This window comes from Ornithodoros turicata, chromosome 3 (genome assembly GCF_037126465.1).
Source record: "Ornithodoros turicata isolate Travis chromosome 3, ASM3712646v1, whole genome shotgun sequence".
Taxonomy (NCBI): Eukaryota; Metazoa; Arthropoda; class Arachnida; order Ixodida; family Argasidae; genus Ornithodoros; species Ornithodoros turicata.
The window spans coordinates 107,776,251-107,791,753 of record NC_088203.1 but is presented as its reverse complement, the minus strand read 5'-3'; the positions used below and the strand labels follow the sequence as shown (position 1 = coordinate 107,791,753).

The window sequence follows — 15,503 nt, the reverse complement described above, 5'->3', positions numbered from 1 at the left end:
CTGAACATTCTCCGAAAGTCAGAAATTAGAAACCGAAACTACACTCGACCCTTGTCCACCAAAAGAGCCAACTCCGAATCCCGCAACCAAGACAAGTGATGTTTTGGGAGCAGCAACAGCCGAGCCACTTAGAGCATGACTTAGAGCCAGCACGATCCCCCAGTGACTACGGTGTGCAGCGATACTAGTGACACCCCACGAACGGCCCAGCGGATGTGTTACCCTATTTATTTATTATTTTCTCAATTTTCTATACAATCTGTCTAGATCCTTGCTTGTGGTATCTGCTTTTGTTCGGATACCTGCCCTGTTTCAAAAGGGATTAAGCGAACCTGAACTGAGAACGAGTGCTCTTCGCGCAAGAGCACCCCGGACCCAAATCATTTTGCTTTCTTCTTTTTATTTTAGTGCCGGTGGATCCGGACAAAGAGGACAAGGATTCAAAGGGGACAAGGCACGCACAACCTAAACCTTTCGTTTGCAAGCATCTCATCAAGGCTGACGGCCTTGAGCTCACTCTGACAATCCCTCGGGACGCTCCGCTTGACAATACATGGATCATCGCGCTTCTCTCTCTCTCGCATGGGGTTAGTCGTCTTTGATGCTGAACTGGGACAAGATGGCGCTCGAGCTCTCCCTTGGACCTCAGTGGCTATACTTCGAAGCGAAGCTTATTTAGTAACTCTAGCTAAAAGGAATTAGTAAAAAGCGGGAGCAGTCAACATTACCTGGTCGCGGACGATGGAACTAAGGCTGAGTGAGGAACGGGCGGTGGCTCACTTGCAGGAAGATGAGGACAGGCAAAACGAACCTTCCCATGCGGGCGGAGGAATTCGTCATCTCTGACATTGCAATTAAAAATGTACCCACAGCCACCGGCCTGGATAACGTCCCAATATCGCTAATACGGGTTCTTGGACCATAAAAGTAAACGTGTTTTACAATGAAAAAATGGCTAGGAAGCAAGCGAGCTGGTGAAGATACTAGGGAACACGAAGGGACAGACACAACACGAAGTCAACAGTAAGCAAGGCCTGTGCTTTACCACTGGAGAGATACCGTCAGAGTATCGTAGAACGTGAAAAAACGACGTGCGATAACGATTCACAAGTAAAGAGAAAAACGGTTGAGCCTCAGAAGAAGTGCAGTCTCGTTTTTCGCCAATTAAACTGTTTAATGCTCTTAACCGTTTTCTCTTTAGTTATGATATATAAGGGTAAAGGGGAGAAGAACCGCTCGTCACTTCTGTAGTGATCAAAGCAAGGGTAATGGAAATAGCTCTATGGATAGGCTTCGTGGATGGCATATAACTCGGTGGACCATGACATCTTGTGGAACGAGTTGGGAATGGATGAAAACATATTAAGGGCAATCTATAAAGATAACGAGGTGGTAGTAAACTGGAAAGATAAGGATAGAGCACTCGTTTAAGAGAGATGGGCGAGAGTTGAAACAAAACATATGCGGATTATATTGTTATCACGGCTGAGAGCAGTTGGATGTAAACAACGAGATTTGGCCGAGGCAGACCAACAATTAGGGACGACACAGACAAGTAAGCCTCAAACGCCCAGAAGCCTCTTTTCCCTGAGTTGTTTGCAGTTGTTAGCAGTTGGATATCTGTTGCACAATCGGGGAGCCAACAAAAACTCGGAGTTGAGCAGGGAGAAATCGGTGCACATGATTTTTCACGTTTCAAAACAATCGACGGAGTCTCAAAATATAATACCTACGTGTCACTTGAAGGAACAAGAGGAAACACATATAGGAACTCAGCAGTTTTGACAAATAAGGCGTTGTGGGCGTACAACGGGTATGAGGTAGGTAACCCGGGGAAGGGGTATTGGTTCCAGGCTTGACATTTGGTAATCTGTCCAAACTCGGGCATCTTGCGAGCGAGAGTTGGAAGATTGTCATTGGGAGCGCACAATGAGGCGGTAAATGGTGATATCGGATGGTCCTCGTTTGAAGGGAGACAAGCAAAAAGTAAGATTAGATAGAAGCGAGGAATTTAGACGAATGGTTGTGGACCAAGAAAAGTACTATCATACATCCACCCAAATAACATAGATGCAAAATGGCGCTAGAGAAGCAAGAAGAAACTAGACAATGGGTAAGTAAGATGCAGGCGAAACCGTCACTCGGAATGTACAGGGAGCATAAAAATGCAATATGATCGGAGGGACTGTTGTGTTGTTATGTTGACTTGTTCCCCGGCACGGGGGTTTTATCGCTTTTAAAGTATGCTGTACCGAACAGCCCAATTTTTAACCAATATCGGAGGGAATTTTCCGCAATTCTAGAGGGAGCGCATTGCTGTTTCAGGCAAAAACAGTGACAAAATCCCGTGTGGCTAAATACTGCAAACGTATTTTTATTCGCGATGTATTGATTTTCGCCAATTTCGGACCGCTAAAAAATCTTGAAAACTTGTACTCGCGAACACAGCTTGACATTGATCCCGCGGAAGGGAACAGACCTGGAATCGCGAATAAAAATACGTTCGGAAATGACAGGAAGAAGAGACGTATTCAGGCTGCGCAAGGGGTCATGTCGGAAACAAGCACTGGGTTTTGACGACACAAAACACGCTAGAAATAGATAGCTAGAAATAGATACATGATTATTCAAACTATAATACAATTGAATCGTCCCAAAGGGTAAAGCCGCGTTCATCCATCCTGCTGTGTTGCAAGGAGCGGTTAGTTTGACTTTGAGAACTATCACGCAACTGATCTTCCCTCAATCCAGAGAGTCATAAATTTGCTTTGTTAGGGTCCGTCTAACTGGCCAACTAAATAAAACATCCGTTTCAATGTGTCTCCCTTCGTTCCGCAGATGAGCCCTAAATTTAGCACCATCCCACCCCTCGGAGAGACGCGTATTATTCTTTTTCGCAGCATATGGACAGAGAAGGAAGAATCTCTCGAGAGGAACGCTTCTTTCAGCCTCTCTGGATTAACCCATGGGACATTTTTCCTGCCTGCTTCGTGGCAGCCCTCAAAAGCCGCGGTTGTTTTCATATCGTCGCTAAACCGGTGCTGAGAAAGAAGAACACGAAACGTGCTCTCACCTGCTGCAGTCACGTGGTGCAATCGCAGCAGAAGGTGACAGCCCTCTCTACGAAACCCCATTTCTCCTGAAACTCATCACAAGCAGCACCTTCTTTTCGACGCAGAACTTTCACTGCAAATGCACGGGGCTTGCACTTGAAATGGCCGAACCAGCAATCCGTGTCCACGCATGTCACTGTCTGAAGGTATCGAGGAAAATGATCTTTGCCCAGATCGATCCATTCCAATCGGGACTTGCATCCCCACGGACTGCTCGTTGACGCTTCACGCCGGTACTTGATATCCATTTCGGGACCATCTAAATTTGGGTCGACGAAAAAGTCCGCGGATGCGGGTTCATCGCTGGAATAGCCTTGGATGTCTCTTGCAGACACACTTGGCGTCTTTTCCGTCGGTTTTTCGAATGACATATACCTTGCGTTGAATGCAGGGCCGAGTAGTTTCCTCAAAGCGTCAGATGATGCTGGAGGACAATCGCGGGCAACGACATCCAAACAGACCAACGCGACGACAACGCAACGCAACAGCATGGTGGCCGGCTGGGGAAGATATGGGCGAAAGGGGTGTCCAGTCTCGGGAGTGACGTTGATTGGCCACGTGGTTCTCGCTTTTGTCATTTCCAACTAATGAGGTCACAGGAGTGACCGGTTTTGTCACCCAGGGTACTTTTGTTGGAGTTGTCTCGTCGGGAAGCAGATGCCAGGGTAGTCGAAGGGCTTGTGTTGAGCGCTTACTTTCCATCATGAGTTGCAGGGAATGAACGTTCTTTGGAGACCTTCTGAAGCGCCACTTTACGCATTTATTCAAAATCGGTTGCGCACCATCACGAACACTCTCAAACTGTGCAGTCAAAATTCGATAAGTACTAATTAATACCAACAACTTTATTGTGAGATGATTAACGGGGAGTTACTCTCCCCCATAGCTGCTTGTGATTTAATTAGTAAGTTATTTCGAGGCAGTACAAATATCCTCGTTCATATTCGTTTCGTGGGCCACGTAATCCGCCAGTGTTATATTTTCTAACGCTCAAGTATTAAAAGACGAAGTTGCGGAAGGTGCGTTGCTTCTGGACTTCCGTCTTGAATGGCAGCACTTGCTCGAACCACTGTCGGTGGCCGATGGATTGACAGTCCGGCTCTAATGACACTTTCCAAAAACAAGGAAGAACTGGTGACGTCCCGGCTTGCAGTTCCACATCATGATCCAGCGACTGATTTTATAATGGTCGGAATATAGATGGGTTTTCCCTCACATTTCTCCCGAATATTCCGCTAGGAAGGTACGACTTTTGAAAACTACTCTCATTCCTTTTTTACAGTACCAGGAGAGTTCAAGTCCAGTGGATTTTGACTCCCCATTTTATAGTTTCAGAGTGCACTTTTTTGTGCCATCTCGTAATTAAATCTCGAAGCTCTTATGTTTACACAGGCGTATGTATGTTCGGTTCATCTTGTGGAAAGAGTGTTCTCTGTGACGGAACGGTAGAGCGGTTTTGGAAACATTTGACGTCAAATGTCGCCTGTAAGAAATATTCGGTTTCCCTTCCTAAATGAGGCAAACTGCATGAACGGTTAAACACGCATATATTATCTCGGGCAAACTTTAAATGGTAGACGCCCGCAAGCTTCGAAATAGTTCATACGGTATTAATAACCCTTTAATTTTTTTAAAGCGTTTTTTTGCTGAACACAATAAATGGACGGACGGGAGAGACGTTTCAGAGATTTCATAGCTCCAATCAATTGGATGCATACAATAACAAGTGGTAATTTTTCCGTGCGTAGAAAAACAAAGCTACCTTGGTGCGCTCCACCGACGATACAGGGGAACACCAGAAGCATCGCAAACAGGGCCTCGAGGGCCGCCATGGCACTAAGGGCCCCCGACGGTTCGCATCGTTGCCTCATCGGATGCCTCCTCCACCGTCAGCTTCCCGCTGCTGAGAGGTGGGCGCTGCGAGCGTCTCACGTGACTTGTCTCCCAATGGATGGGTAGATGAATAATGGCCTGAGCAGCGGCTCTGAGCCGTGGATGGATGGATAGCGGCTTTCTCTTTGCCGTGCCAGCGAGACTACAGCGCCATCTTTGGAAGTCATGTTCAACTTAAGAAACAAGGGAAAGGGTGCAGGCTAGCTGGTATAGATCCATGAAGAAGACCGAGAGACACGGACACAGAAGACGACACACGTAGGTTCTCAGACACATAAATAAATTTATTAGTTCTGAGAACCTACGTGTGTCGTCATTTGTGTCCGTGTCTCTCGGTCTTCTTCATGGATGTTCAACTTGCAAGAAGGGGTAGTAGAGGTAGAGGCAGGCTCCCCATAGAGCCCATAGTTTGAGATAATTCAGGCCACACTGGACATGCAACCAATGAAAATGAACTATGATGCCTACCTTTCGGCCAATCAGGAGTCTCTCAGTTTGGCTCGCGTTTCGGCCCGGTACTGGCTACCATCGGCTCAACTTTTACTGGTTTTCAGCCCGACGCTTGTTATTCCGTATTCCAGAACAACTAGGCAAATTTTTTGACAAAATACACATTTATTTGAAACATCGTACTGATTCAATAGTCTGACACAAATATTCACCGTGCCTACAGAGTCCAAATCGTTGCGTTCGTCGACCAAGTTCGAGCTCGAAAAACACACACACTCTACTCCCAGAAGTGAGCGATTTCACGGTGAGCCTTTCACCTTTCGTTAATTGCAGTGCGAAGGTTTCAACGAAGCGGGCAATGCTTGTCGCACGGACACCGAATCCTGTCTCCGTTGTGACTGCATTTGAAAATGCGACGGCGCTCACAAGTGTTCCTCAGGCGTCAGCTCACCACTGCATTCCAGTTCTGAACTCGAGAGACTGTTCGTACGTAGGATACTTGTGTCGGGAAACATCACAACACGCGCTGAGTCACTTTGACACACGAACATCTCTGGAACTTCGCCGAGACGCGAGACGCCGCTGCCACTTCTCTTCCTTCTGTTCTCGTAACTGCCCGCCAGACAGGCAGCCCGCGAAAGAATGCTCTTTTGAAACTTTGCCAACCAATAGCGGAGCGCGCAATGTCCTTCGGCCAATGGGTGTCAACTATGATGCCTGACGGAGTAATACCACGTGTTTATGATGTGCAAACATTTTTTTTTAGAGACGCGAACAGGGGGAGCTGTGGGGGCCTGGTAGAGGAGGTGTGCGCCGTGGGCATTTTTCTGACGGCGGCGTAGAGCACGTCGAACGATCGTCGGCGTCACGTCGATGCTGTCTTAGCCTGTGTTCTCTTCTCGGAGAGAGACGCACGAACACCTCACAGCGGGGCAGTGATTTTTCCAGGATTTTCTTCCAGGGGGGGTGTTGGAAATCAGTGTGTGTGTGGGGGGGGGCGGCATAATATGTGACGGTCTCGCATGACGTCCAACCACGTGACCATATCCTATGACGTCACGTATGATGTGACCCAGTGGCTTTTCCCGGGATTTCCGTTTTGGGGGAATAGGCCATTTACAAAAGTTCCAGGGAGCAGGGCGCGCCGGGAAATGCTGTGCAAAACGACACCGATTTGCTAGTGTCCGATCGTCGTCGGCGTTGTACTGGTGCATGCGCCGTCGCTGTCGTTTTGCACAGCATTTCCCGGCATGCCCTCCCAGGGTGCGCGCTGCTCCCTGGAACTTTTGCAAATGGCCTATCGGGATTTGAAGGAGTGGAACGGGGGGGGGGGGGGGTACAAGTGCGCTTTAGAAGACTTGCCCATTAACAACTGTGTTTCTGACTAAATGGAGCGACATTAAATTTTCAAACGGTAACGCTTTATTATGGTGAATATTGTTTTGCTGCTCTCAGAATATCACCTAGGTAGTTCAGGGTTGCGAGCATCTTCATTTCTGGTAAAAACATTCTGCGACGTTAAAGAAAAAGCAGACAAGTCACGAGAAACGCAAAAACAAAAAGAGAAAAAACGAAAACATGCACACATAACGCAGAGCAGTTCTCTTCATGTGAAGGTTTCCCTTTCATAGCCTCCTTGGTTTCCGGACCCATTTTTGAAAAGCTTTATCTATTAACTCGTGGTACTTGTCGGTGCTGCCATCAAGCGTCACCGATGTTCTTTGATGGATATCTTCACCAGAGCGTCAACATGCGGAGGAAGCAATTGCGAACGTTCTGAGCAGAGTATTCGATTCATAGAACCATTCATGAAATCAATAATTTAGTGCGAGAGCAAAACACTCGGCCTCGTTCCTGTATATCTGGCTCACAAGTACAGTTACCACACATTTAGCAACGTCATCCACCGAGTGCACCGTACTCTCGCACGATGATCCGGTGTACTGTTACTTTTTTACTCACAGCGTTCAAAACCAGTAGGCATCGTAAATATCAAGACTTGATTTGAATACTCGACAGGGCAGGCAGGTTGACACTCCCCTCAGGGGGGGGGGGTGTTAGGGGTGTGTGGAGGGGTGCTGGGAAAATCATTGCAGCGGGGGTATTTTCTCCATCATAAACACCGGGATGGTAGCAATGTTTATTATACCTTGCGCCAAACAAGTACATCAGCACTGGATAAGCGCGTATTATGAAAGAAAACCAGAACATACAAAGGGTGTCAAAGGAATATTAGAGGAGTACAAGAAGGTCGTCGTCCCTGAACTGGAGAAAACAACATAGCTAGACAATGAGAACGATGATATATCCCTTTCATGGTACCACACGTAACAGTTATAGCGAGTGCCGGACGTTCACAGGACGACGACTCCTCAAAGCTCTGTCCACTGATCCAGTGGCTTTCCTTTGAGAAACTATAGTAGATATATATATAAATATGCAAACGTAAGAAAACGACATGACACGATAACGTCACTGAGTAGCATTTTTGCAGAAGCTGTAGTTAGCATATGAAGCTTGTCCAGTTACTTTTTGAGGGCAGACAGAGCGACGTGAGAGGACTTTGGGCGATGGAGCTGACTGTTGGCCAGATAGATCGCTCTCCGACCCGGGTAAGGCGAAGGTCGCGTCATTTCTGCTTTCGGTAAGTACGTACTTCTTGTTTCGGCTCATTTGCATAGCGAAATTCAGCGAAGAATATCTCCCGTTCTGCTATCCCACTTTTGCGCGAAATCCTCTAATTAAAGAATTAATTAATGAATATTAGGTTCATGGTAATCTTGTAGCTACACATTTTCTTCGAGAGAATGGCCGCGAAACCGCAACTCCTGCGAACTCCTCGAAACTCTTGCGAAACTCCTCCGAAACTCCTCGAAACTCCTCCTGCGAAAACGGCATCTATTTTGCTCCGCTAGTTTTTTATATAAAAATTCCAGCAAGGAAAAAAAATCACCCTATATGTGGATAACGACCAGTGCTATGGTGTCGCTGGATGTCCGGCAAACAATCTGCAGGACAAGTTTCCCAAGAGTTGTGCCTCCAATGTCGACTATGAAACGAAACTGTGAAGAATAAACAGCATATCAGTGATGAAATTCATGCTGCTAAAGACACCACAAATGAACCCTGGGACATGCATCCGAACCTGCAAGAAAAGAAAACGAAAAGACAAGGTAGAGGAGAGGTTTTTTAATAAAAACGCAACAAAACGGGCACATTATTAGCCGGGCCCGTTTTTTTCCCCGGGATCAAACTCAAACATAGGCTGCGTTCCAATACCTCGCGCCCGCGAAGCCGCCTGACCCCAGCCAGCTGAGTAGACCCCTCTGCTTGTCACTATTGGAACAGGCTTGCCTCGTTGCTCACGCAAGAAATGCGTACGACGCAGCGCAGCAGGACTATGGCAGGACTCTAATGCGCTAAGTTTGTAGGACATCGTGCATAAACTGTCACCTTCACAACTAAACATGTGTTGCAACTCTCTATGCAGTTTTAAAAAACATACCACTATGTGCAACTTTACATTTAAAGCCAGTAGAAACAGCGGCCACGCTGGTACCGTCAACACGCGTCTCCATCCCGGCTGTCAGATGGTCAGGCGTATAACTAGACCATAGCTAGCCTCCTATATACTTATATAGGAGGCTATGACTAGACTGCATCGATGCGCACTAGGCGGTAGCCGACTGAATAGTGGACTTGCCGAGATTTGGAACATGGCCTACTACTATACTAGAGATCTGGACATGCGCAATGCTCCCAGCACCGGGGTAGTACTTCTGGCAATCGCCGCTTGGCTATGGGATTTGGCGCTAGCGCGCACTATTCGTTACCACGTGACTTATCGAAACCGCGGCGATGTATGGTAGGCTGTGTTGACAACGACGAAGCAGTATAAGCGAGATAATAGTGCGTGCTTAGCAACAGCCTGTGTATCCCTGCGTAGCAGACTAAAGGCGGTGGCAAGGGTGATTCCCTCTCCCCAATAATGCTATGTGGCGCTGGCAGCGGTCACTAACGTAACTAACCCGTGACCCGTCTCTCCCATAGCCACTGTATCTCTAGTAGCCTTCTAGCCACTGTATCTCTAGTATAGAGTAGGTCGTGATTTGGAACGAGACTTAACATGGCGGCACTTCCGGTTAGACCGCTAGGCAGTCGACTATGGCGGGCTATAAGTCGACTAACCGGGGTATTGGAACGCAGCCTTAGCCGCGCCGATTTTTCAACGTCGTCGGCGGCGGCAGCGGACGCCGACAGTTTTAGCCCGGCGGCGGCGATGTCGATACATCTGGCAGCGGCGTACACCTAGTCGTATCTCGTTCTTTCTTAGGCAAATTCTTAGGCTTTGTATGTATTTGTTCTTTCTATGTTTCTCCAGCCTCAGAACATGAGTTCTCTCATGCTCTCCCTGTTGCGCGGCCACTTCTAGGGTGGCGGCCGTTGTTGCCCTTGTTCCAAGTTCTAGCTGGCGAACCACAAATGGTCAGACGACGTGGATGCGTGTTATTACGATGGGAAGAGGGGTGTGTTATTACGATGTTGTGCTGCCTGGACGAATTCAGTAGCGCACTCGTCCAGCATAAGAATGATAGCACAATAGTTGCCCGCACTACCATTAGTTTTTAGTGCAATCGTTCTGGCTGTCTCACTTGCAGATGGAACCTTCCGGAATCGTTTGTGTAAACATTTCGGGATGGGTTTCACCCTCCGTCTATACCACAAAAAGCTCGTCCTGACACCTCAGAGAGAGTGAGGCCTCACCGAGGAATTTTGTCGGGATATGTCTCAAAACCACACGTACGGGACTCCGCCATCAAGTCGTACAGCAGTGAAATATGTTACTGTACAATGTACTTTGATTTAGCTACATGAGTTGGTTCGACGGAAGGGGAGGGATTGGTTCAAAATATCGTGGCTGTTCAAGATCTACCGGCGATGACGCGGTGGCAAAAACGCGCGAGCAGCAGGAGCTTTACATCCTTGTTGTTGCATCTTGAATGGGGTCAGTTCTCCTTCGCAATTAATACTATCAGGAAGCAACATCGTCGTTGTCCATAATTGTACATAATTGGCCGTATTGGGACATGCAGCCAGACCCACCAGATTCGACTTATAGCGTCCTCGATAAACTGCACTGGTGCGCACTGAGTTGCCCCGAACCCACAACGAGAAAATCGGCCGAGCGCCAGAGTGCAATCCCAAGAAGCATCGCGATTGCCGGAAGCACAGAGGAAGGCGGAAGCGGCAAGTAGCCAGATGTAGCCGTGCAAGTAGCAGCCACTGATCTCGATTGTAAAAGGCTGGATCGCGGATGGGGAGCGCGAGCGTGAGGAAACCGGCCGCCATCTTACTGTACCCACAACAGTCGCCGCAGCGATCATGGCAACTTCTTGCAATTACGGTCGTACCAACCGTACTGGCAAGGACACAGGGCCTAAATTTCTACAGGTGAGTAATTCTTTATCAAGGAATAAATAGGCGTCCATTCTGTATATTTAGTTGACCATTATGAAGTGTTTTTTTGTTCAAAACGAGCACTGGATGCAGGTTGTTTGATCGCTCTTCCGAGGTTCAATCGAGCACACTTGCATGTTACCTGGTGGCAAATACAGTTTGAGTGCATAATGTGCTTGAAAGAACATGTTATAGTACACTGGTAGTGTTGTCATCAATATATGTGCGAGCACTCGAGCGCTTTTTTGCATGCATTGCTAGCATGGTACACGGTGTTCTCTACGGAAGCGAGTGCACATTCATTTCTTTGAATTACCTTCGCGCACAAGTTCGGTATTACGTCGTAACTAGACCAATATTGTCACCTTTTTTCATGTATTGGTATTGTTTTGTGCCTTGGTTTGATTTGTGACACAGAATGCTACGTGACGGTGGTGTGGCGCGACTTGGATAACGCCTTGTGTCTCACCTGTACCGTCAGCTTGTTACGATAATAATAATTTGTAGCGTGCCGTGCTATTTGTAGCAGTTTTTAAGGCAAAAGTGGTGTCTCGTCAATACAGGTTTCGTCATGAGGGCTACCCAGTGAATAATCTGTGCAGAGTGATACGGCTGGGTGTACAGGTATGTATCACGTTCCTCATCCACTGGTTTCTACTTTACAGGAAGGAACCACCTCAGTGCACGCACTGTGGTTAGCCTCTCTCAAATTTGCACATTTTCATACATGTTGACATCAGAAACACACCTTAGGCTCCTTCACCCAGCAATATAATAATTATAATTATTTTTAGAAGAGTTCCCCATATTCTTTTTAGAATAGGTTTTAATATTTTCAATTTTTAGAAGATACAGGGATTGTAAGCCATGTTTTAAACTGATGTTTTAACATTTGTCCAATGCATTTATTAAACAACATTCATTTTTAACTGGCTGCACCCAAACCAATGTTCTGATGTATTATATTGCCTTTGTTGTCGATGCACCATAAAAATTGGAATAATCATCAATACAGGTTACTTCACAGCTGCCTCGACATACTCAAGAAATGGGTGCAGAACCTGCATAATGCCCACAAACTTTGACTACCACAGCACCTCCAGAAAGTAAAAGCATATGTGTCACATGGGATTTTTAAAGGCATTCACAGTATATAATACCTTGTGTGAACTGTTGTAGATCTAAGCAGCCTCTACAGTACACTCTCAGAAATTAAAACATGTCAGGGAACTGTGATAATCGTTTCAGTTAATAGGCATGCACATATATGCTATAAGAAGAAATTTATTTATTGAGGATGCATTTCTCTGGTACTGATGTTGTTTACATCTACCGTTGATCACATTAAATTTAAAATTCAGCATATATGAGAAAATATCAGGAGGGAAGTTGCTATTCTTTGCTCATTCCAACCTAAAATTGAGTGCTACAAATTTAGAGAGTGTACCTGTCCATTGTCATCCCTAAAATATATATTGTCATTGTAGGAAGGTCACAAAACAATAAATGTAGTCTTTTGCGACCTCCCTGCACGTTCATTGTATCCTGAAATGCATAAGTGCAAGAAATAAATGTTGAACTTGAAAAATGTATACTCTCTTTACTCATCATCAGTGATCTTCTTTACAAAAGCATATCGTGTTAGACTTTTTTGTTTACGCTTCACAGACAGGATATACGAGGTCCAAAATGACAAAAGCACAACTGTTTCAAGCTCCAAATCGTTCTGTTGCAATTTGCAGACAATACGTGTGTAGTGCAAGAGGGCCCCTGGACATCAAAGGGTAAGATGGGAGTCATTAATGAAAGTGGTTCCTATGAGAGACTTCGATGCTGAAGAAAATTGTGCAAACTGCGGAAAGTGCCATAGAAGATCTCCAGAAAGCGTGTCTGGTCTCACAACGGTGCCCCTTTTAGATGACGATGATACTGATTGGTGTTTCAGATGTGGAGCTGCATTTTTTGTAACGTGCTTCACATAACAAACATGACAAAGCCAGTGCTGGATGGACATTCAGTTTGGCACAACCGCGCCTGCAAATACGCAGAACAAATGAAGGAAGCAACAAACCAACATAGAAGGGCTGTACTTCAAAAAGAGATAAGTCCTGTGTCTCAAGCAGGTGTCACCACTTTCTAAGTAAGTTCATTGATTAAGCTTACATCACAACCTGACTAACTGTTCTAACGAGCGCGAACGAGTTGCGTGAAGTAATTATTTGAGCTGCTTGAGGGTGTGTCCATATGTGCGAGGCATGGCACCCATGTCGTTCACTAAAAGACTCTTTCTGCGGCGATGCTTGATATAAACCATACTAAACGCATACACGGCTAAAACAACGGCTGAGAGTCTATACAGAACGATATCTTTCTGTCATGCGAGTATATGAGTATATCTATTCCCGGACCGTTCGTGACGGAAAAATATTTGTCCAGAACGCAGCACAGGATATTATATACATGGTTGTTGTTAACCTCACATCGTTTCTGATTGAAATATTGGCTGGGAAACGTGCTGTAGTACAATTCCCAGCGCTGCACTGCAGTGACAGTCTAGTTTCGGAATGCAAAACATAACGTTATTAAGAATCGAAAAGCAGGGCACCTGCAAAACACTGTTAGGATACATCAGTATACTGGCACCTTACAAAATCGCGTGACGACAAACAATGATCAACGCTTGTAGCGCAATAAATACTCACAATCTCTGTTGCCTCCCATTGTTTCCAATGGGCACACACAGCGTTTTAGGGCCCACCAACATGGCGGCCCGAATGCGTACCTCTCTCCCACGAGCCCCTCTCCCATACGCGATCCAGCCTTTATACATAGAGATCAGTGGTAGCAGCAGTCATCGCTGACAGTCATCGTCAGCATGACATTCGATCGGTGCCGCTCGCCAGGTGCCTCTCGCTACGGGTCGCGCAGCCTACGAGCCACAACGAGCATAGATCTCTAGGTAGAGCATGCTAGTACCCATCAGATCCACCAGTGCAGTGCAGTTTCATGTTCGATAATGCCTCCGCCCAGGGCACCGCCAGTGTAGAGCGCCACGCACCACTGTGGTTTCGGGGCAATTCCGGAGCAAGTTTATCGAGGACGCTATTAGCCACGGCCCAAGGCACGAAAGCAAACTTGGACCCGCTCCCGCAGTGCTGTCTGTATACCCGCATTGGGATCCGCAGGGGAAAGTGAGCGGTATACACGCCCTCGGGGTGATGAAGATGACGATGCGAGCACGATAAACCCTAAATCAATGGATGCGTTCCTTCTGTTAGTTGTTGAACGTCCCCTCGTCCACTTCAACGCTGTTTCTATTTTAAAACAATGGAAATTCTGAGTGTTGGCTACGTGTCAAGGACAGCACATAGATTTATACGGCCAACGACATACGGCACAGCTGAGCTCGCGTGTGACAGAGAGGGATCACTTAGTTGGCCATTGGAGTGCGGGTAATGCGGGTATACCCGCACCCGCGTTCAACTCTAGTACATGCCAAGTGTGAAAAAATGCCAAAACGTGATGGCTGCTTGCAGTGCGTGTGGCGACCCACGGTGCCAAGCCGCTATCTTAGGCTTATCACTCGTTGTTGTAATCATTTGTAAGAAATTGGAGAAGAAGAGGATTGGAGATACTCCGTGATAGGCAAGACACGTAAACACCATCGCTCATGCTTGCCTATCATGGAGTTTGTCCGCTAGCAAGCCTTCATTTACGTCTGTTCTGTTTTGTTTTCGTGGACCGCGCATTTCAGTTTCCATTAAACGTTCGCTTCGTACAGGTCGTGGAATCATCCTTTTCCTAGGCTCAATTTTTGTTGCCGAAACCAGGGTAGAGACGTCTCCATTGGCCCTCGACGAAAAGGATTTTTCCACAGACACGGGACGCTTGAAGAGACAAGGCGCCGCTGTTTGCTCTCTTATTACTATACTGACGGACAACATCAGGAGAATGCTCAGTGAAACATCTCCATCCAGAGAAGACCTCGAACTGAAGCTTTCTTTGCTTATGGCTGAAGGAACAGCCCTGGCAGAGATGGACCGGGAAATTGGGGCTGTTGTAGAGGATGACGAGATCGACCACGAAGAACAGAGCTGTGAACAGTATCTGGAACTCATCACTCAGCTAAGTCCTGACCGTTATCTGTCTACGCCTGCCCCACCTTGCAATCCTAATAGCGATCCAATACGTTCCGAAACCCTATCGTCAGGTCTGCACGTGAACGTTCCGAAGCTCCCCAAACTTGAAACTGAACCCTTTACGGGATAGTTATCTTGTTAGCAATCACTCTGGGACCAGCTCGAATTTGGGATACGTAACAACACTTTCCGTCATCGCCAAGTTTCAATACCTCCGATCTCTCATCAAGGGCAAAGCGGAGCTCTCCATCAAAGGATTGACAACTATCAAACCGCAATCACCATCTCTCAACAACAGTTTGGAAACAGAGAGCTTCTCATCTCTGAACACATGTGTCATCGTCTGGAACTACCAACCATTCATTCCTCTAATGAGACTGCGCCAACTATATAACAGCTTAACCGTGAGGACGCGCAATCTGAAAAGGTTCATTGCCTACGGTATTGTAAT

General features: G+C 46.7%; 1 protein-coding gene across 3 annotated transcripts in view; it reads right to left on the bottom strand.

Annotated features, from left to right (window-relative positions):
• Positions 1-5,088, bottom strand: part of LOC135389156 (chondroitin sulfate proteoglycan 4-like) — a 29,699-nt gene extending 24,611 nt beyond the window's left edge. For 2 of the 3 annotated variants that reach the window (XM_064619184.1, XM_064619185.1), the window contains exon 1: positions 4,876-5,088. In XM_064619184.1, the coding sequence (XP_064475254.1) occupies positions 4,876-4,984 (109 nt within the window). In that variant the 5' untranslated portion in view covers positions 4,985-5,088. Of the gene's footprint in view, positions 1-3,073; positions 3,209-4,875 lie in introns of those variants that run through there. The other variant, XM_064619187.1, reaches the window with a different exon arrangement.
• Positions 5,089-15,503: the final 10,415 nt, after the last annotated feature.